Source organism: Vitis vinifera, chromosome 8 (genome assembly GCF_030704535.1).
Source record: "Vitis vinifera cultivar Pinot Noir 40024 chromosome 8, ASM3070453v1".
NCBI classification, from domain to species: domain Eukaryota; kingdom Viridiplantae; phylum Streptophyta; class Magnoliopsida; order Vitales; family Vitaceae; genus Vitis; species Vitis vinifera.
The window spans coordinates 5,471,400-5,495,357 of record NC_081812.1 but is presented as its reverse complement, the minus strand read 5'-3'; the positions used below and the strand labels follow the sequence as shown (position 1 = coordinate 5,495,357).

General features: G+C 34.3%; 1 protein-coding gene and 1 non-coding gene across 5 annotated transcripts in view; both read right to left on the bottom strand.

Moving 5' to 3' along the window:
* Positions 1 to 372: 372 nt before the first annotated feature.
* On the bottom strand, positions 373 to 479 carry LOC132254240 (small nucleolar RNA R71). The gene has a single exon (XR_009466516.1). It is a non-coding gene; the product is annotated as a small nucleolar RNA R71 (small nucleolar RNA).
* A 15,911-nt stretch (positions 480 to 16,390) lies between these two features.
* Positions 16,391 to 23,958, bottom strand: part of LOC100252957 (ubiquitin carboxyl-terminal hydrolase 8) — a 46,269-nt gene continuing 38,701 nt past the window's right edge. For 3 of the 4 annotated variants that reach the window (XM_002270434.5, XM_010654949.3, XM_019221765.2), the window contains 3 exons: positions 19,706 to 20,260; positions 17,693 to 17,966; positions 16,391 to 17,053 (listed from right to left, as the gene is read on the bottom strand). In XM_002270434.5, coding sequence (XP_002270470.1) covers positions 16,928 to 17,053; positions 17,693 to 17,966; positions 19,706 to 20,260 — 955 coding nt within the window. In that variant the 3' untranslated portion in view covers positions 16,391 to 16,927. The remainder of the gene's footprint in view (positions 17,054 to 17,692; positions 17,967 to 19,705; positions 20,261 to 23,958) is intronic. The other variant, XM_010654950.3, reaches the window with a different exon arrangement.

Below are 23,958 nucleotides of genomic sequence, written 5' to 3'. Positions count from 1 at the left end.
CACCTATACATGACCAAAGAACTATGAAAGAGTTTCTAAATCCTCCTAGGTTGAGCACACCATCGTGTTTTATGCTACCTCCAAATCAAGATCATGTTACCATTCGACCTCAAGTGGTATTTCAAATACCCATTTTTAGGGGGATAGAAAATGAAAACCCATACTCTCACATCAAGGAATTTGAGGACATTGTTTCAATTTTTCAAGAAGCCAACACTCCTTTGGATATCTTCCACATGAAGTTATTCCTCTTGTCATTGAAGGATAAAGCTAAGACTTGATTAAACAATCTTAAGACCCTGCAACATAAGAAATTGGGGTGATCTATAATCAATGATTCTGCAAAAATTATTTCCAACACATAGGACTAGTGCATTGAAAAATGAGATCTCAAATTTCAAGGCAATGAAGGATGAGAAATTTTTTGCATGTTAGGAAAGATTCAAGGAGATGGTCACAGAATGCCCTCATCATGGATTTGACAACTGGATGCTAGTATAGTATTTCTATGAAGGGATGTCACCAACAATGAAACAACTTCTCGAGACTATGTGTGAGGGAGATTTCATGAATAAAAATCCCAATGAAGCATTTCAATTCCTTGATTATGTTGCCAAGGTATCTAGAAGTTGGGAATAACCAATTGTCAAGGAACCACCTAGAGATAGAATAGTGAACAGGGCAAGAGCTAGTGGAGTGTATGCATTACTAGAAGGTTTAGATGTCCAAGAAAAGATTGCCACTATTATAAGGAGGTTAGATGATTTGGAAGCTAAGAAAGTTCAAAAGTTTCAAATTGCTAATGAGGGAACAATGCAACCATGCTTGATATGTAAGTCCATGGAACATGATGTGCATTCCTGCCTTACACTACTTGTAGTACAAGACATGTTCTCTGAGTAAGCTAATGCTATTGGAACCTATAAACAACCAATGACCAACTCTCCATACTCCAACACTTACAATCCGGGTTGGAAAAATCATTCAAATATGTCATGGGGAGGTAACAATAATGATTAGTTCCATCATCAAGGAAATCGGTATCAAGATTACCAAGGTAATGAACAACAAGAATTTGCACCTCAGGTAATACCATCCCAAGGTTTTCAACAACAAGGATAGATTTTATCATTTATATCAAGCTTGGAAAATATGATGAAGCAATTCATCCAACACTAAGGTAAGATTAATGAGGATAAAGAAAGGACTAATGCTTAAACATCACAAGCAATCTCAAACATTCAAGCCACTCTCAATCAAATCACTACAAGTATATCTTAAGAGAAAAGTAAGTTTCTTGCTCAACCATAACAAAATCGGAGAGATATATGTGAAATTTTAGAAGTAAAGAATGAAGAATGCAACGCATTGATCACACTTAGAAGTGGAAAATGATATGAAGGGCCTAAGAATCCAATGGTTGAAGACAATGGCACCAAAGAGAATGGTTTAAATTTGGGAAGAAAAATGGAACTTGAAAAAGAATCAGAGAAAATTGAATAAATCATTGTGAGTAAGGAAAATGACAAATCTACTAATCCTTTGTCATTTCCCATAGCACTTCAAAAATAGAGAGTGGAGGATAAGACCTCAGAAATATTGGAAGTGCTAAGGCATGTTAAGATAAATATCCATCTCTTAGATATGATCAAGTAAGTTCTCACTTATACAAAGTTCCTTAAGGACTTATGCACAGTAAAGAAAAGGATTAAGTTAAGTAAGAGGGCATTCCTTACTAAACAAGTAATCATTGGGAATAAAGCTCCAATGAAATACAAAGATCCAGGGTGCCCCACTGTTTCAGTGCAAATAGGGGATACATATGTGGAGAAAGCTTTACTTGATTTGGGAGTCAATGTCAATCTCCTACCATACTCCATCTACAAGCAACTAGGGTTAGGAGAGCTCAAGGCCACTACTATGACTTTGTCTTTGGCTAATTGATCTATCAAAGTACTTAGAGGAATAGTAGAGGATGTGTTGGTACGAGTTGACTAGTTCTACTATCCTGTAGATTTCATGGTATTAGACACTGAGCCATTATGTAAGGAAGTAACTTCTGTGTTTATCATTCTTGGAAGACCCTTTCTAGCAACAAAAAATACCCTTATCAATTGTCGAAATAGGGTAATGCAGCTTTCTTTTGGCAATATGACATTGGAGCTGAATGTATTTAACTTAAGTCATCAACAAATTAACCATGAGGAAGAAGAGAGTGAAGTAGCATGTCGAATTGAAACTCTCATTCAAAGGCCCACTAACCAAATCTTGCAAATTATGGAACCAATAGTTGATTCAATTTCATCAATTGAATGAGTGCAAAGAAGAAAGTTGTTGAAAATTCCTAAGGAATGTAAAAAAAAAAACATGGAATGAATGGGAAGATTAACTTAAGTGTTTTGGAAGAAGAACTATATGAAAAGTGGATGAAAGAAATAGATAAGTTGAAATTTCATCACGGTAAAAGGAACAAAGGAGAAAGTTCAAACCAAATAAGAGACAAGTTCCTATTTTTGGCCCCATCACCCTACTCAATCCCAAAATTAGTCATAAGTTTAAGGTGAAAGACCATTTCCTCAAGTCCCTTAAAGAACAAGTGTGGCCACATGAAGAAACTTTCTATCTTGTTGATGGAGAGATTCCAAATGGATGATGCATTTTTCTTTATCCAGTACGTAAAATTAGGTTTTGGTTTTTTTTGGTTATTGTTTTTGTTTTTATTTTTTTTTTTCATTTATTCATGTTTAGGTATTTCTATTTTATTTATCCCTTAAGACTTTTAGGATTTGAATTGTTATGCTTTGTTTTCTTGTCTTTTCTTTTCTTATTTAGGATATTTTATTATTTTTTATTTCTTGGTAGCTTTCTAATATTGTTTCCCATATGATTGGTTGATACAGATTTGGTTTTCTGACTTGCCATTCCGATTCTATGATCGTGAGATAACACTTCCACCCTCTTCATATCACTCGTTCTACATATTGGGGACATTGTGTAATTTAGGTTGAGGGGGAAAGGTATATTAGCCCTAATTTTTTTCAAAAGTTTGCATGCTATCTTTGGTTAGTTAATGAGATTCTTGATTTGCCTCAGTGACTCATGGTTTATTATGCATGAGAATGCTTTAAGTAGCATTATTTCTTTAGAATTTGAGAAGAAATACAGTTAGAGCTAGACTAGTAATTCACTTACCTTTTCTTCATATACCTTCAAGTGCAAAAATAGTTAGGTTGAATCCTTGGGATACCTTCAATTTTTCTTTGATGGTTATTTTTTATTTAAGACTCAAAGAACACACAAAGCACGTGTACCCTTATGGTATATTGATTAAGATAATTTTCTTCAGCTTAAAAGGAGGAAATAAAAAATATATATGTAATAAAAATATGAAAAAAAAATTGAAAATGATAGATTTAAGCTTGAGCAATTATCTGAGGGGGAAATGGTCTTGTGCCTTCAAGCCCTGGTGCCCAAAACCAATTGGTTAGAAGTCATTGATATCTTGCTCGTTACACATGCTAAACTAAGTTTTGAAAAAAACAAAAAAAAAAGGATAAGGGCATGTTTGGTTGGTGTTTTTGAAAACTATTTTGGAAAATAGTTTTAAGAATAGTTTTTAAGAATAGTTTTTTGTGTTTTCAGAAACAAAATTATGTTTTGGGAATTGAATTTTGAAAAACAGTTTTTGTACTCAAAAACCTAAAAAATATGTTTGGTTGAGTTAAGAAAAAAAGTGTTTTATAACAAATGAAATAAAAAACATGTTTGAAAGTTGGTTTTTTTTTTTAATTGATGTTTTTTTTCGTATCTCCTCTCAATTAATGAAAAAAGATATAAATAAAAAAATTCAACAAAAGATAATAATAATTGGTTTTGTTTTTTAAAATTGAGCATTTTCTTTAACTAATTGATATTGTAAATATATAAATAATTTTTACATTCACACTTTTTAAAAATTAAAAATGTTTCATTTTGAAAATTTTATGCATTAGTTTTAATTTTTTCAAATAAAGGATTACTTTGTAAACATTTCTAAATATGTTTGATTTCAATAATTGATAAATTATAGGATCAAAATATCATAAATTGGTAAATATCAATTATTTGATTTTATGAATATATCAAATAGTAATGCATTATACTTAGAAATAGATGATGTATTTTTTCTATTTTAAATATAATTAATAATATAAAAATTAATTAATAATGATATCTTTATGATAATTTTTTGTTAAAAATATTTATAATTTTATTTAAAATTAAATTTTATTTTATATTTAATAATTATATAAAGGATAAAAAAAATTAAAAGTAAATCAAACTAATTTATTTATAAAAATTTATTAATTTTCACTATTTTACTTATTTTACATATATATAGAGACTAAATCCCTATTCTCCTTTCTCTTCTTCTTTCCTCTGTTTCTCTTCCGCTCCTATTATCTATTTCTTTTTCCCTCCTATCTCCGTATTTCTTCCAACATTCAAACTTTTATTCACGACGGTTGAACTATTTCTCTTTTCTAAGATCAAAACATTACTCACTAAGGCCAGAATCCAAATTGTGGTCATTGTAAAGATTTTTGGGTAGGGTTTCAATTTTTGTTTTTGTTTTTATTTTTTATTTTTTTATTTTGCATTCTTGGTCTTTTGTGTTATTGTTTATGTTTTGTTTGGTTTCTGGGAAATCCTAGAATTTATGGAGGTTTTGGCTTTGAAATGCATCCGAAAAATCATATAGGGATAAATCCTAAAATATCTTAAAAATATTGAAACGGAAATGACTAAAAAATAAAAACATTATCGGATAATGTTGAGTTTTTGGTTGAATTCTTGTTAAACCGATTTTTTTTTTCCCATTTTTTGATTTTCCCTCGTAGTGTAAAAATTTTCCTTCACAGTGAAAAGATGAGAATACCCAAGAACACTGATTGAAAACACAAATAACATTTTTTTTTCTTCTTAGAACAATGGCAAAAACACAGAAAACACCATTTTTTTATTCTCTAAAAACTGGGCTTTAGCAAACACGGAGAACACATGGGAACAAAAAACATTCTCTTATCAAACACGTTTTGTGTGTTTTTTGTTCTCAAAAACAGAAAATTGTTTTTGAAAACACTAACCAAACAGGCTCTAAATGTTTAGGAAATTCAACCTTGTTCTTTTTTTAGTTAGGATGATGTCTGAGGGATAAGTGGCTTATAAGAGATTTCCTAAACTAAGAAAGAAAAATCAAAATAAATTGTGTTCCCTCTTTAACTTAAAGAATGATGAAATTTGAGTTTGAGAAAAAATCTTAAGAAGAATACTATGAGGGGACAAAAAAATCAAGAGACACTAAGGGGAATTCTAAACATGGATGCACGTTCATGTATACAAAGATAAGGTGAGAAAACTAAGAAATTGCATATCTTGTGTCATCCTGCTCAATTATAGGAAATTTGACTACTTGGGTATCTTGTGTGTGAAACATGTTATGTTGAGTCACTATGGTTTCATGAATCTCATTACATATTTTTCATTCTTTTTTGTACTCTTTTCATGTGCTAGGGATTAGAAAAGTTTAGGTTGAGGGGGATGATTATAGCCAAAATATGTGCTCTAATGGCACATATTCAATCTGATTTGTGCACCAAAGAACACTCAAATCACCCAACTTGGCCTAAATCGATGCTAAGGCCCTATCCATGAGTTTAACTTGTATTTTGGAGATTTATCTTAGGTTCAAGGGAAGAAAATGGTGCAAGTTGAATCACTTTAAATTTTGAAAGATCAAGAAAGGGTTAAATGAGGAAATAAGTGAGTCAAGACTCATGAATCATGAGGAAAGGAAAAATGAGGATATCATGAGTTTGGAAGATGAGAAATGGCCATTATGGAGTAAGAAAGAAGGCAAGAAAACATGGAAAATGAGGCATGAAGCAAGATTCAGTTGCATAGAAATTTAGAACTCAAAATCTGATGGTAACATATACTCTGACTTTGAGGACAAATTTGGAGCACTTTAAAGAGTCTATTCTATACATAATATATATCATTTTGAAGCTTGGGAAGTCAGGAGTCCAAAACTTCAAACATTATGCAAATTGGAGTTGAAATGAAGAAGTTATGGCAAATTGAAGACAACTGCACAAAGCTGAAAGGTCATTTCAAAATGATTTCGAAATTCAACTTATGAATTCAAAATCCAATTCAAAATTACCCCAATTTCAAATTCACCCATTACCACTTTGATGTTTTGCCTCCTCTACCTCGGGAGTTTCATCTAGAGCACTCTATCCACCCTAAGTGGGCCCCACATGACTAGAAATCGGTATTTTATTATTATTTTTTTTAGTCATTTTAGGTAATTATTTTGTAATAAGTGTCCAATGAGAGTGTGCCACATGTTAGGTAATTGATGATATTATATAAATTCTCTTAGTTCTAGGTTTTAGAAATCTTGGATCTTTTTCTAGAGAGTTTGACATTGAATGTGAAAGAAGACGAGAACTTTGGTTTGTTTTCTTTTTCTTCTTTATTAAATATATTGTTTTTCGTTTCTTTTGATTCAAATTATGGATTTTTACCCTATTATGGATTGTGAATGTGACATCACCCCCATGAGAGGCTAAGAAGCCAACTTGAGGCTTGAAACATGAAAACCTAAGAGCTAGGAAACCTATAAGGACAATGTGTAAATTATTATAACAATGAGATTAATTATTAGTTAGGTGACAATTTATCATTTTTTTTATCCTATCCTTGTGAATTAGTTTAGGGAATGATACGGTAGGTTATTACCCGATACTAGTGATTCTTGGTAATTCTTAATCATTAGTTATCTTGGTCTTCCCTATCGTTATTTGCCCCAAAACAAAGCTATAAGGAGTAGGAAGGGTTAAAAAGTCAAATCTTAAACTGGTAATCAATCTCATTCATTCGATGGTTTTAGGAATCTATTTAAAAAGGAAAAATTAGGTTTCAGATGCAATTTTGAGTTATAGAACTCAAGTTGATTGCAAGCAGCCAAGGATCCCAAAACCCTAAGATCAATTTACTTAAAAAAAAAACCCTTGTTCTCTCTATTTCTATACCTTAAGTTGGATTGTGGAAAGCCCCAAACTTGAATCGATTGAATTAAAAATCAATTTTTTATTTTTTATTTTTAATTCAAATCTTTTATTTAGCTTCACTTCATTCACATATTATTTTTCACTTTAGGATTTAAAAAAAAAAACAATTCATTTATTCTAGTATTGATAATTTCCATAAGCCAATCCCTGAGGGCGATACCTGAAATACTACAAAAGTCGTAGTGACTCTTTCTTTAGTTTTTCTTGACCAGAGTTGCTACGTAAAAAGGCTAAGTATTTTGGTACAACAGAGAAGTTCGGTCATAAACCACCTTTCTTTTTCATCACTTCTGATTCTTGAAAAAGTTTCTCAACCAAGTCATAAAATAAGCCCACAATAGAGTTTCAACCTTCAATGGTCTTCCTTTTGTAATCAATTTAGAAAGACACATTAAACTCCCTATTTTTAAATAATGCATGTGAAGTATCTTCCACCTAATTTTTCCAAATATTTTAACCTAAGCACTACTTGTTAACTTTGAACTTCTAAGAATGTTGAAGAGCTAATGGAAAACTTGGTCATTTCTGAAGCTTAAAGATTTGAATGGGACAAGTACATATGTAGGCACAAAATCAGTTTGAAGTAACTTTATGGATCAAATTATTTAAAGTGTAGATGAGGAAGAATTTGATGACATATAACACGTTTGTTTGCATATTATATATGCCACAAATCCCTCTTTCCATTCTTAACATCTCTAAAAGCACAACTTCTATCTACTCTTGTAAATTTTACATAGTTAAATAAATTATTATAATTTAAATATGGCAGTAAAGAATCTGGAAAAAAAATGTATGTAAATTCAATGAGATGGTTGAGTTGGTTTAATGGGAAAACAAGGTTTTTATTTTTATAAAACATGATTAATAATTTCTCACTAAATCTCATTAGAAAGCATATCCTTTTATCAAATTTTAGTATGGTAGTCTCCTTGTAGAACTTACAACATAAGGTTTGTTTCTTGCGAGTCAAATGGGTGTTTAAATGAGACAAGTCTTGGATTAGGATCTATGCACTACATATAGGTTGTGTACTTCCCCATAATATAGATTATGGGTTAGTCATATTTTAAAATTATTTAGACTATTTTTACCTCCCAAAAAAATGGGTAGAGAGAGATTTAATTAATTAATTTTGTGGAAAGAAATCTAGTTGGCGACCCACTTCTTATTAGTGTTGATATCTTGAGCATGAGAAATTGAGAACATATTCTAGTGCATATTAATCAATGTCTATGGAAAAATCAAAATGAGGAACATTTTCAATATGGCAATGTTCACATTACATCTCTTTTGTTCCCCTATAAACCTTGCGTTGAATATATGTTATTTAATTAACGAATTATGCTAAATTATGACATAACAGGAGTCTAAATTAGAAACTCCCAAATTTTGGCTAACATTTAACAAATAATAATTTCTCAACCATGTCTTTAGTTAGCTGCATTCTAAAAACTTGATTGAATCTATTCCAAGGAATATGCACATTTTACTCATGATTTTCACAAAAAGTCCATTATTATGGCATGTGATGATGAAAATAAGAAAAGTGTTCAGCGACACCATTTGGTATGTGATTCTATTCATGTCAATTTGGGTTTATAATATTTTTTTTCTTTTCTTTTTCTTTTTATTTATTTATTTTATAGAAATTTCTTCAAAAAAATTATTAGTCATTTTTTTTTCTAAGTTAAGGCATTATGAGACAATTTATGAATTTCTGGAAAATGTTAGACAAACACCACAAGAAATTTAACTTTTCCCTATAAGTATTCCTAACTCCTAGTAGTCGGGGAAATATGTGTTGTCAAAAGTCTAGTGATGGGATTTTTCTATTGCCAACAGATTAAATTTATTGGAAAATGTAACCAAAACAAAAGCTTTTAGCAATGGACTATATAATAGAGTTTTACCATCACTATTGCCAATGAATTAAGTTAGTTGAAAAAAATACAAACAAAACTATCACTCTTACCAACATAGTAAGTTGGTCGCCATAAATAAAGAATAAAGAGGATTTAATAATTAATTTTCATTAATTTAGTAATGGATAATGTACGTCACCATCACCAGTAAATTATTTTTGAAGAAGATGACTTAAATCAATAAATAAACAAATTAAACAATTATTTATAGTTTTTATGTGATGTTTGAAAATTAATTAAAAAAATCCATATAAATTAATATCCCACACTTTATAGTAATTTAAATTATATTTAACCAATTGAAAATAGTAGAAATGTAAACCTGATACACAAATATAAAATAAATTTAAATATTTAAATAACATTATTAAAAAGTAATATAAAATTCAATAATTGTTCTTCCACCACAAAATGTTCATTCAATCCTCAAGGTCTTAAGAATCAAAACCTAAACCCTAAAGACAACATTTATTTATTTATTTAATTTGTAAATCTTCTTTCTTGATAACATATCTCTCCATGCAACACCTACAATATTAAATAAAATATTATCATATTGTTTTATTTATTAAATAAAATTTAGGTATGTATACACTCAAAGTGGTTTTTGTTGCTTCTATAGCAACAGAAGGAGCCTTTTGGCTTATGGTTAGTTCTCTTGACTATATTGTCTAAGATACTGTTATAACAATGAGATGGTGACATAGTCTAAAGAACTAAAATACTACTAGAAGAAGAAGTGCATAAAGAGGAAGTTTTACCATATTGTGAGATAGTAAAGAGAGGTGGTAAGACTATGGAGCATAAATTTTTTCTATAGTGCCTAATCTGCTTTTGGGGGTAGTCGGAGTTTGTTGGAATTGAGCCCCTAAAAGCAAGACATGATGTAACAAAGTTAGACTTAACTGTCTCCTTGTTATCCTTTTGGTGTATTGACATTGATTTGAACATTTAACACATGTCTCTTACATTGTACATGACTTTGGTGCATTAGGAGTTGCATAGAAGATACAAGATATGGGTTCCTTGTAAGTAGATAAGTTGTCCACAATCAGTTCATGGATTTGGGTAAATCCAGTAGAGATTATAGTGCACTACCTCCTAATTGGAGAGATGACTTATCTTGGGCATTGCAATAGGTTTCCCATGGTAAGTGCACTAGTGTATGTGATTCACACTAAACAAAACTTATGGTGAATCATGAGGCAAGACTCAAATGCCATGATTCACCAGCATGGACTCTCAACCTTGAGAGGATATTTAGTATGTGTTGAAATCAAGAGGAGATTTTGACCAATGGGTGAGACCCTAAAGTGGTCATATATCCCTATGGAATTGGTTACTGTTGATGGAGGTTGGTGGCAATAGGCATTCTCAATAGAGGCACCATGATATCTCATGAGATTGAAATAGTGTGTCCCCTTGGGTGATCCAAATGACATGTGATCATGAAATCTATGGTCATAGTAATTCATTTAGTTTAATTTGACATATGCTCCTTGGAGGTAGAGTATATCATTTGATCACATAGTAAGTGAGACCTATAAATCTTGATAAGTGATAACACTACCTTGTTATATTATAGACATCAATTTATAGGGAGTCTGCATATAATGGATAATAGACCATAGACGCGAGTTTCGTCTTGTTATTTACATAGGGTACTGAAGTGTAGTTGATTCTCTTTAGTGGAATGTTGAATCAACTTTAAAATTGTATTTTGAGGGAGCCAGTACTCCTATAGGTCTTAGTGGTCCCCGCTCTGAGCTTATATACCATTATGAATAGGGAATAATGAACAAGGTCTCTAAATTGAGTTAATTGATTAATTAGGTGACCTTATGTAATTAATTAATCAATTAGGACTTGTTTTGGGATAGATTAAGTGACCCAAGCTTTGATGGGCTCAAGTCACTTAAGACTAATGGGCAACCCTATAAATAGTCCCTTATGGGTTACAGTTTCCTAATCACTTTCAATTAGTCATCTTTTACCTCCAAAGAGAGTCATAGCCTTTTCCCTTTCAAAGCCCACACTTTGGAGTGCTAAGACTAAGGTTCAAGTCATCAAGCGGAAAATCTTAGGTGTACGAGACTTCCTTGGATGCAGGGGTATAGTGCATGAGACGCGCACAGACCTTGTGCACAAGAACCACACAAGACGTGTGCATAGGAATTGCACAGGACGCACACGTGGGCAACAGCATGAGGAGAAAGACTCCAATTTTTCCAGGCATGTTCTTCAATAGATGGATTTTCATAAAGAAACATCCAAATCACATGTATGAGTTTCAAATCCCTATATCTCTATTCTATAATGGTTTTTGTAGCTATTATTTAAGAAGATGAGGGTCTCGATTCCCTGAAGAATAGATATACATATTTTTCTTAAAGATGCAGCTATTTTTTTATGAAATTAATATAAAAGGTTAAACACAATTTTATTTTTTTTATTAAAAAATATATATTTTCTTTTATATTTTAGTTTAATTAAAAATTTGAAGATTTTAACCAAACAAAAAATGAGATCCACGATCAAGTTAAAAGCATAAGGAAAAATAAAAAAATAAAAGCACCACCACTTATTGTGATTTGATATGATAAATTTAAAATAAAAATAAAAATAATATAAATAATAAAATAGTATTACAAAGATATTTTTACTTTTGCATGCTATAGGAGTTACAAAATAAATTTATCTTTTATTTAACATTAATATAGAAAATCTTATATCATAAACCTGTAAATAATAAAATATAAATTTTAAATTTAAACCTTAATTTATCAAATGCATTATTATAACTAATATTTTAAATAATCAAGTATATTATTTATAAGATAATATTTTCATTTTTGTCCATTATATATTTAGATTTTTATTTAATTTGTTATATTAACTATTTATTATATATATTATCATTTTAAGTTTAATATGCCCAAATAATAATTAAAATCAATAAATATGGAGATATTAGAGAGTGAAAATAAATTAAAATTAAAACACGTTTTATGGAAGAATACATGAACATATTAAAAGAAATGTCAAACCAAAGAGAAAAAATAACCATAAGAAATACAATAGGTGGTAATAGATATGGTGGTAAGAGAGAAAAAAAAAAGGTAAAATTGAAAAAAATAAGAAGGTGGGATGTATGAAGGAGTTAATACGAGAGAAATTTAAAAAATGATACATGCCGAAGAAGTGATGTGAACTTGTCTTCAATTTTTTAGGGTAATTTTGGGACTAATTCAAAGGTACTATTGAAGTGCATAAATGACACTAAGATTAAAATGGCAAAAGTAAAGTTAAAAAAACAAAAACATATTTATTTTTTTGGTGATGTATGATTGCATGATTTCCCTATGCTTTTAACAAATTTTAATTATATTTTTTTTTTTGGATATTTTTTATTAAAACAAACATGATTTTTTTTTAATATTATTTTCCCTTTCTAGAAACCATGCATGGCCTAATGTTTTCCTTGTCCAATAAAGTCGATTACATAGTTTCCTTCTTGGCAATATAAATCACACTTTTCAAAATTTATATTTCCTATAAATTTCATATAATTCCCGGATTTATAAAATATTACTATTTCTATGAGTTTAGGTTCCGAAGAGCGAAGTATCTACCTCTCAAGGAGTTCCAAGTTCAACATAGTTTCACTCGGACCCTCTGATCTTGTTCTCATTTTCCCAAAAAAAAAATGGCCTCATCCCCACAAAACCTCGTACCCGAACCGGCTCCAGTTCTAGCAAACCGGCCCCCATCTGAACCGCCAAGAGTCCCCACCACTAAAACCCGGTCCAAGTCAACCCCTTCACTCAGCCCCGCTTCGCAATCCTATACAGCTTGACCTTCTAGCCACTTGAGAGAGCTCACCGCGGTCGGCAGCCAGTGCTCGGGCGCCAGGCGGAAGTCCGGTGCATCCACGAGTGCGCCAAGCCTAGACTCCATATGGAGGCAGCAGTTATGGCAGTCGGGCCACGTGCGAGAGCTGACGCAGAAGCCGCCTCCATGAAAGCAGTAGAGAACTGGGAGGTTTGCTTTGGTGGGGGACACCGCCGGCTTATCCAGGCGGAGGTGGAGGTTATGGTGTTTGTGGAAATGAGTCTTGCCAGAGGACGGAGCCGTCATCGTGGAAGGGTAAAGTGGTGGAGCGGAGGATGGAGCCGTCGCTGTACACCTGAAGGACACCCTGGAAGTCTTCCACTAGATGAGGTGCGAGTCCATTTCAGAAGATCTCTTTCTAGACAGTACGTAAATGGTTTGGCGATGGAAGCGAAGAAACGAAAGTGTATATATAGAGGCGTAGCAAAGAAGAAGGAAAGTAGTTATAAGATACATGCTATTATGGATGACTTCGGTAGTGGTCAAAATCAAAATTTGGAGCGCAGACATGAGTTCAAGGTTTGTTCAACAAGCCCTGCTATCTGCTATCATAAATTAATAAGGTATTTTCATCTCTCTCTCTCTCTCTCTCTGAACGCATATGCTTAAAATAACACTTTTCATTTCTTTTAATTCATGCATAATTTTAACAAATATAATTTAACACTAAGATTTTCACCTATTCAATTTTCAATTTTCAATTTTATTAAACACCACCTAAGTTTTTCAACTTGTACATTTCAAATCTCTTTTAAATTAACTAACCAATTTTTAGGCCGCAGCCATGAGTTTGTTAGCTCAGTTAATGTTTGTTTATACGGTCATCATATCACAAATTAATCTAAGTTGGAGTTAATTTCACTAATTCTAAGTTGGTATTGAAAAGTCATAAATAAGATTTGGTTTACATCAAGTTAGGTGTTTAAAAGGTTAAAAGTTGATTTTTTTTTTTTTTTGAACTAAAAATACTTAATTTATTTTTATTTTGAAAAAGTAGGGAATGGTTGAGCGGTAGAAGCAACACGCAAACATTGAAACCACTCGAGTGCTTATCCAACACTCAAAAATGCTCATAACGCTCAAGCGCTCATCCCAAATTTGCCAAAATATGACAAAACAATTTTTGGAAATTTACAAAAACTCTATTTGAAAAATTCGGGATATCGATCCCCTAAGACCCGAAAGCCTATGTAAATCTTACTATAACCCTTTCAGGGTCAGACATTTACTAAGGGATTAAACCTAACTTGTCATACCATTCTCAATATCTCTATATAAATTCAAAGTATTAAATCTAGGGTTATTAGAAGACTTGCATTCCTTCAGCAAAGTTGTGGAGAATTCATTGTAGCAATTGGAAATTATTGTGTCATGAAAATGGATCAAGATATAGGTTTTAGAGAATAAGTATTAGGGTTAGCAATCAAATAAAATATATGTAACTCAATCTCATATAATGGATTCATATTTATGGTCTTAGACCCCGTGATTTTTTTATCTCCAATAAGGTTTTTCCACAAAAAATTTTATGTTCCTTGCATATTTCTTTGATTTTGGATATTGTGTTTATCGCTAATATATTCTAAATTAATTTGGGTTTTGATTTTGGATGTTGTGTTTACCGCATGTGCGTGCGCACACACATTCTTTTAAATTTTTTTTTATTATAATCAAACAAAATATCTATATCAACAATAAAATAAAATTTTGCGCATTAAAAAAAATGGGATATCTTGTGAAAGGTAAAAACAAAAATAAAATCAAAATACAAAAGAGCTAATTTATTTTGAAATGGCATATCCTGAGGAGATCTTGTAGAAAACAATTTTTGAATTAATTTTCCAACCACATTTTTTATATTAGTTAGATTTTTTTTTTATTAGGAGAACAAAATTAGCATTCACCTGTTAATAAACAAGTAACAAATTTTTTCCTCTTGGGTTTTTTTTTTCCCCTTATCATGTGTCCGTTATGTAGAAAAAAAATAAGCATTTAACCAATAAAGACATGGTTAATTGCCCTATTTATAAAGCAAAAAACTCTCAAGATCATGAGAAACCTACCCGCGAAAACCAGAGGGGTGCATGTGCAACTGAGAAAAAAACTGGACAATATTCTGGTTTAATCAGAGTACCACTCAAGTGGAAACTCTTATGAGAAGCAAGGGGGAGACAAATGCCTCTTAATAGGGAGGGCATCTCCCTCAAATAACTACAACCAAGCAAGAGAGACGAGTGCATCCAGTAGGGTCAGAGGGCATTGCCCCTCAACAAGGCCAACTACATTTCCTACTAAAAATCCAAAAGAACCCTGCAGCACATTGGTACCTCCCTCTCTCCCTATCTTTTTCACACACTTCCAAACATCATCTCTAATAGATATAGGCAACAAATTACAAGAAGCATCAAAATCATCCCCATACCCTACTGCCGCAGCATCAGCAAGGGTGCGGGGGCGGCTTCTACCCTTTGCCCCCACCACTTCTTCAGTTGCCAGCCACTGAGACTGACGCTACATTTCCTGCCAGATTGCTACCCATTTTTGTTTGCTTGTTTCTCAGTAAGTACTTCAAAGCTTGTTTTTTCTTTTCTCCATTCATTAATCCCTAAAACATTTAACATTCATGTTGCCCTGCAATCATACTACAATTACTACCCCTCCCTTATCCTCATATTATCACATGGTTTCTTATGTATCTCTTTAACATTTATGATGCCCTGCAATCATACTACTATTACTAACCCTCCCTTACCCTCCTATTATCCCACGGTTTCCTACGTATCTCTCTATTTATCCTCCTACCCTCCCAATTGTAATATTTTGTTTTCTGGGACCACAACGAATTTGTGGTTTCTTTTCTGGAATCAGATGCGGTGTGATACATGAATGGCTCAAAGTTTGATTATCCTCCTGCCCATAATGTCATCCACTAACTGCACTAATTAAAATAGTTTTGCCTTCATCATACACCTAAATTGTTTCTATAATTGACCTTGACCGAGTATATTTCGTATGGATAAGGTTTCCAGCAAGTTATTACCAAACCCAGTTTTCCATGAGTCATTATTAGTCCTTACCAATCCACTGAGGTACCAAACCCTACCCCTCCTGAAGGCGACCCAACAAAGGAGTAATTGGGTTGCACCAACCCATATTTCAAAAGCACCTGCACTTTTTCTCACATAAACAAAGCCAATAAGTCTGGAAATTTTCATTTTTAACTATATATATATAGCCCTTCTACTTCAATTCACCTCCTATAAACTTAATGTGTTATTAAATTTCATAATTATTTAGGTAGTTGATTACATGTGACATGAATTGCATGTGAAATCAAGTTAATAAGGAGCTCTAAATTATGCACATTCAACTATCTTCAGATGGGACTAGGTCAACATACAACTGAACCTAGTCTAAACTAAACCTTGGACCTTAATGGACCACAGTTTGCAAGTATTGGCTGAAAGTACAGCTTCACTATAAGATTAAGATAAAATGTAGATATTTTGAAAATGTTTAAAGAGTGAAGAACAAGAACATCTATAAAGCTAATAAATCACAAGAAACAAAGAGGACACAAAAGATTTGTCCTTGCCCTAACATATGAATTTACACAAGTATGCTGGACATATTCCTATAACTAACCTTTGGAAAAAAAACTAATGGGAATCTTCATGACAACTCAAGTATTTATTTTTAAGACAGAATTTTCTTTAAAAGCTGCAATATACATAAAACACAGGAAACCAAAAAATTTAAATTTAAAAACAAAAGAAAAGGGATCTTGCCTCTTGGGTAAAATTCTCCCTCCTTCATTGGCTCCCTTCTTAAGCTATTTATTAATACTCTGTTACCGCTCCATCCCAGCCAGCTTATCTCCACCAATGGCAAAGATGCTGCTTCCAGTTCAAAGAGATGAATAAATGAATAGGTGTCAAAGAACAGGTACTCCACTTCTTATTCATTCTAGTTTCAAATCGTTGTAACATGCCACTATGTTAAGCACGTATCTGGGATCCTCTGGTAGAAAAGGACATAAGCAGCAGATGTCTTTATTTCATCCTCGCCAATGGGAGAAACCCTGCTGTCATCGAACTCATACCACTGATTACCTCCATGCTAAATGGGAATAAACAGAATTAGTACATGCTTATTGAGCACTTCATCATACAAACATAATTTATCTAGTGACCAGGAAGCATTTTAGAAAATATGTATGAACAACGATGCACAAGGCACATACATACATGCAAGAATTATAGACTTATAGAGGAAGGAAAATAACAATCCCAAATTAGGAAAATCTAGGGGTTTGAACATGAATGAGCTTCTCTTGTAGAATGAGAAAACTGCAAAAAACCATTCATTTAATGCATCAAATGCACTCTAATTAGTGTTTTAATTGAAATCATTTTCTGCAGCAATGGTGCATTCACCACACAGTAAATCAATTTCAGTAACAGTACTACCAAATAGAAAAACCTCTTTGATTTTACAACACTTAGTCCATAAAGTATATTTTATGAAGCTCTGGAATATTGTAGACTTCAAAAAAAGTGAGAGAGACTAATATTATCAGAAAAATGAACTTAAGGAAAAAGATGTCAGACAAATATGACAAAGATGTAATCATCTGGATTATGCTGGCTCTGTATGCAGTGCAACTTTCAGGATGTAATAAATAATTGTCGATTCTTAAAAATATGTAAATTTTAGTAACAAAAAAAAAATCTATAAAATAGAAGAAACACCACTTACACGAACAAACGCAGTATAGTGACCACTTCCCATGCCTCCATAGTGATTACAGATGGCATACAACTTGTAATGATTAGACAAATGACTATTCTTTTGGGCAATGTAAGTCGACAGGTCAAGATCATCAATGGGGAAGTCAATAAATGTTTCCAGCTTGTTCTTCCAAAACCGGCTGTATGAGAACCTCTTCAAATGAATAACCAGAATCTCTGGCAATCTCCAAAGATCTAATTTTTTGCTGGCTTGCCGATGCTTCTTGCAGCAAGGGCAGTTCCTACAATTAACATATGATTACAACATCTGCATTAGAAAGGGAATGAGAATATACCCACAGTGCTAAGAAAGGGCAAAAGCAGGGTAGAGGACAAACTTTATGATTGTATAAAAATTGAATGATCATGAAGGAATGGTGTTTATACCACCACAATTTTTTTCCCTCTTAATAAGAATACTATTAAAAATTTTCCTGAATTAGATTTTCTTTAGGTAGGGTCTTGAATTGATCCATTGAACAAACCAAATACAAATAAGACATGCCATGAGAAGTAAACCAACTGAGTCGCTAAAGGCCAAAGGGAGGTTGCTGCAAGTTTAATATTGAAAAGGCCTATGACCATGTTGATTGGACATTTCTACTAATAGTTTTGAATAAGAGGGGTTTTAGGCAGAAATGACTAGGTTAGATTATATTTGTTTCTCTAGCGATTTGAGACAAGGCAACCATCTCTCTATCCACTTGTCTGGTTATGGAATTCCTCACACTTTTCATTTCTAGAACAGTGCAAAGTGAGACTCTCAGTAGTTTTAAAGTTGGGGGTGGATGGGCCTATCAAAAAGCTAAAAAAAAAACAGAATCCAAGAGTGGATGGGGGAAAGGGAGTGGTGATCTGTCATTATCCTTCTTGCAGATGCTAGTCTTCTCTTCTGTGAGGCTTACCTGGGCATTATGTCATTTGAGGTGGTCCTCGTGTGCTTCAAATTTGCATCCTTTTGAAAGTATATCCCCACGAGTTTAATACAATGGGGGAGGCACTGGAGGTATAGGGATTGGCATGTTGTAGAGAGAGAAGTTTGCTTTAACACATTTAAGCTGTCCATTGGGGCTCCTTTGAACTCGTGCAGTTTCGGTTTCTGTAGTGGAGAGGCTCAAGGGGAGGTTGACCTCTTGGAAGAAGAGTACTTGTCCAAAGGGCATGGTTGATGCTCTCTACTTTTTGTTTCCCCAAGGCAAATAAAATTTGGTTGGAGAAGATTCAACAAGATTTTTCCATGGGGTGACCACTTTGTAGCTAAGAAGCTACATGCAGTGAAGCGGGATACTGTCCATGAAAACGAAAATAATTAGTGGTAGTCTGGTAGAAGGCTTACTAATCCAAGCTTTGCCAGGCAAATGGCGATGAATGTATGCTACTAAGAAGGATTACATTTGGAGATGTATCATCTGGGTAAATTTGGAGAGAGAAACAATGGTGATGTTTCAGAGAGGTAGTGAAGGCATTTGTAAGAGTATAGAAAGCTATTGGGAACAGATGGGAGGAGTTTTTGGCCCAAGATCTGCATTATAGTAAAGGATGGTTAGAGAGCTAAGTTATGGATAGGAAAATGATGCAAGGATATTCCTTACAGCCTATTATATTCTCTTAGGCTGGTTTCCTTAGAGATTGGCAGATTTAAGAGTGGAGAGAAGGGCAAGATCACAGGAGTCCTTGTTTCCTGAGAGCATTCCATTATTGGAGATGGAGATGTTTGAGAGTACTCATTATGTAACTCTTTCATTTGACATTTGAATTATTTTATTTTATTTTGGTCCTCTTTTGCCTATTGGAGCTTTCTGTATACTTCCTATATACTTGGATCTCTCCACCTTGGTTTTTCTAGGCACTCTTTAATCTATTATCTTTCATTTTCTGATGAATAAATAACAACTAAATAAAACACCTCAAATGCTAACAAGATACCTATATATGAAAATTTAATAGCTACTACAAGAGATAAATTCAAGCATGCACTAACCACATATCTTCTGGTCCAAGAGGTTCTTCCTTCAAAAAAGCTTCAAGGCATTTGTATAAAGAAACAGATTCCTGAGGCCTCTTTGCAAATAACTCAGGCTTGCAGATCTCTGGCAACAAACTGAGAAGGCATGTATCATACTTCTCAATCATTCTATATGGCCAATGAACAAGCACATTCAACCTCCTGGGCAACTGAGAGATGAGCTCCAGCTTATTCATATTTATATTGGAACCCTTTGTTGACCCCTTCTCATCTGTTAAATAAAATGAGAAATTATTACCCAATTGTAGTTCATCCCCTGTTTCACTATCTGAGTTCGCATCACCATTGGAAACTGTGGAGCTAATAGCATCCTCCATTTCAGTGTCTTCATTAGCAGCATTTCCAGCAGTAATATCATCCAAGGAATCTTCAGTGGGCATAAAAAATGGATCAAGTAATTTCAGAAACTGTTTATGGATATCACATCCATTAGAACACTCCGACATTCTTACTACAAGAGGAATGCCAAACATCTTCCGACATAATTCTGCCTTCCCATTAATGTCATGTCTGACAACAGAAAGTAAAAACAGTTAGTAAATAAATGAAAGACCCTATTTGGATCAACTTGTGAGAAGCAAAAAGCTCTTTCATAAGAGCTTCTAAGCCTGTTTGGCTAATTCGGTCCAAAGAGCTTATAATTTAAAAAAAAGTTTAATATAGAAGTCATGAAAATATTGCTTTTTGTAGAAGCTCTATTTTGGCTTATGTTTAGAAGTTCTTTCATATTTAATAAAACTTTTACAACCAATATTGCCTTTTAAAAAATTGTGACTTTGCTTCAGCCAAAAATAATGAAGTTATCCCAAACGAGGCCTAAGAATGAGAATTGATAAGTTTCAAATTTAATAGGTAGAGAGAGAGAGAGAAACAAATTTTAGCACTCTTGCAAGGGATGGCTAAGAAGCAAAGAGAATGATCAAGAAAAATCTAAAATTATTGTTAGATAGTGTACAGTTATTTAAGTTATTTACTTTTCTTTTTCCTTTTCTTTCCTTATTGTATTGTGGGTCCCACTAACATATATATATATATATACCCAAGTCCAATGTGTATTCTTTACAGTTTTACAATAACAATAATTAAGGATTCTCCCTTTTCTCTCTTTTCACATGGTATCAGAGCCTAGGGAGAAAAAAAAACCCTAATTATTTCCAGTTTATCCGTGAATCCATTCCGATCACCCTTCCCATCTCTTAAAGTTTTCCGATCAACCGTATTGCCGTCAGAAAACCCTCACTGCTAGCAAATTTTTTGGCAACCTTTTTCCGGCGAAGTCCTTTTCCGACACCGACCATACCATCAGGTGCGCAAGGAGGAGATCTTCAAGTTTTCTTAAAGCACCGGAGGGAGAATCTCATCCACGCGCCTACCACGCGCGTTTCTTCTCTGACGGCCTGAATCTCACGCACCGGCGCATGAGGGCACGTGGAGCACTTTCCGGCCACGCGCTTCCACCTCTAGCCTCACCTGACGCCGTCTAGCCACCCTCCATATGTGCTTGTGTCATCCGAGCCCTGAAAGTGCATTTTTTTGGGTTTTTTTCTCTGCCGACCCTCTAAACAGACTTTCCAATGACATCCGGTGACTTCCTCTCCACCCCGAGCCCTGCACGTGTCTTAGGAAGTGTTCTTCTATCCTTCCAGTAGTGCCACATTTGTTTTTCTTTACTATTTGGTCTCTCACAACCGTGGATCCTCGGTTTTTCTTCTTTCAACCGCAATCTAAAGCCATATTAGGGCTCTCTTTTATCCAAACATATTTCGTTCTCCAGATAAGTAAATATGGCTACTAAAAGTTCCACTTTTTCCTCTGTCATATCTAGATCTCCTATGATTACTTCAGAGAAATTGATTGGCAGTGAAAATTATTTGTCCTGGTCTGCCTCTATGGAGCTTTGGTTTATGGGTCAAGGTTATAAGGATCACCTTATTACGTAGGAGGCGGATATCCCTGAGGTTGACAGAGTACAATGGAGGAAGATAGATGCACAATTATGTAGTGTGTTATGGCAATCAATTGATCCTAAGATTCTGCTTCATCTTCGAGCCTACAAAACATGCTTTAAATTTTGGAATCAGGCAAAAGGGCTATACACGAATGATATCCAACGTCTTTATAAGGTGGCTTCTTCTATTGTTAATGTCAGACAACAAGACATGGATTTATCTACTTATATTGGTCAGATTGCCTCTCTTAAGGAAGAATTCTTGACTGTGATGCCTCTTACTACTGATGTTGGGGATCAACGAACACAGATTGACAAGTTCTTCATAGTTCTTACGCTTATTGGCCTCCGTCCAGATCTCGAGACCATCTGCGATCAGATTCTTGGCAGTTCCTCCGTTTCATCTTTGGATGATGTGTTTGCTCGCCTCTTCCGTATCTCCTCCACTCAGACTTTGCCACCTAATAACACTTCAGATTCTTCTGTGTTAGTTTCTCAAACTAATTGTCGAGGAGGACGTAGTGGTAATCGAGGTAGAGGCCAACGTCCTCATTGCACCTATTGCAATAAGCTTGGCCACACTCGTGATCGATGTTATCAGTTACATGGGCGGCCTCCCCGCACTGCCCACGTGGCCCAGTTATCTGATCCTCAGTCGCCTCAACCTCCCAATTCCTCCACATCTCAGGGTATTTCCCTCACTGACAGTGAGTATGATGACTATCTCCGCTATCAGGCCACCAAGTCAGCTTCTGTTGCTTCTGTTGTCCAGACTGGTAATGCTTCTGCTTGTCTTACCCACACATCTTCTCTTGGACCTTGGATTCTAGATTCTAGCGCTTCTGATCACATATCTGATAATAAGAATCTTTTCTCTTCTATTACTACTACCTCTGCCTTACCTACTATTACTTTAGCTAATGGTTCCCAAACTATGGCTAAAGGTTTTGGTTTCGCTCATCCTCTCCCTTCCCTACCTCTCCATTTTGTCCTTTATGCCCCTGAGTGTCCTTTTAATCTTATTTTCATCAACAAAATAACTCACACTCTTAACTGTTCTATCACTTTCTCTGATAAATTTGTGACCCTGCAGGACCGGAGTACGGGGAAGACGATTGGCATAGGACGTGAGTCTCAAGGCCTCTATCACCTCACCTCGCCTTCAACTCCTGCAGTTTGCATTTCCACTGATGCTCCCCTCCTCATCCACAGTCGCCTGGGCCACCCTAGTCTATACAAGTTCCAAAAAATGGTCTCTAGTTTTTCATCTTTGTCATCACTTGCGTGTGACTCCTGTCAGCTTGGGAAACATACTCGTGTCTCGTTCCCAAAGCGTTTGAATACTCGGGCAAAGTCTCCTTTTGAACTTGTCCACACTGATGTTTAGGGTCCTTGTTGGACCGCGTCTACTTTAGGATTTCAGTATTTTGTCACTTTCATTGATGACTATTCTCGATGTACTTGGTTATTTTTAATGAAAAATCGAGCTGAGTTATTCTCTATTTTCCAGAAATTTTATGCTGAAATCCAAACCTAGTTCAATATTTCTATTCGTGTGTTTCACAGTGACAATGCCAGAGAATATTTTTCTGCACCATTTACTTCATTTATGTCCCAACATGGGATCATTCATCAGTCTTCTTGTACTCATACTCCTCAACAAAATGGGGTAGCTGAACGTAAGAATCGACATCTTGTTGAGACAATTCGTACTCTCCTTCTCCATAGTCATGTTCCTTTTCGTTTTTGGGGGGGCACTGTTCTTACAGCATGTTATTTGATTAATCGTATGCCCTCATCTGTGTTACACGATCAGATTCCTCATTCCCTTCTTTTCCTTGACCAACCACTTTATTTCCTTCCTCCTCGTGTTTTTTGTTGTACTTGCTTTGTTCATATTCTCACTCTTGGATAAGACAAACTTTCTGCCAGAGCCACAAAATGCATCATCTTGGGATATTCCAGACTTCAAAAGGGTTATCGTTGTTATTCCTCTGAGACTCATCGCTACTTTCTCTCCGCTGATGTCACTTTCTTTGAGGACTCACCGTTCTTCTCCACCTCTGAGTCTCTTCCTGTTTTTGAAGTCTTACCCCTTCCTATTATCTCCCCACCTGATGTAGTGCCTTCTCGCCCACTTCAGGTTTATCATCACCGTCATCGTGTCACTGTTCCTCCTTCTTTGGCCGAGGTACCTGCTGACTCACTTCCTATCCCTTCGGCTTCTCTTGCCCCGGCTCTGCCTCCTTTTGCTGACTTA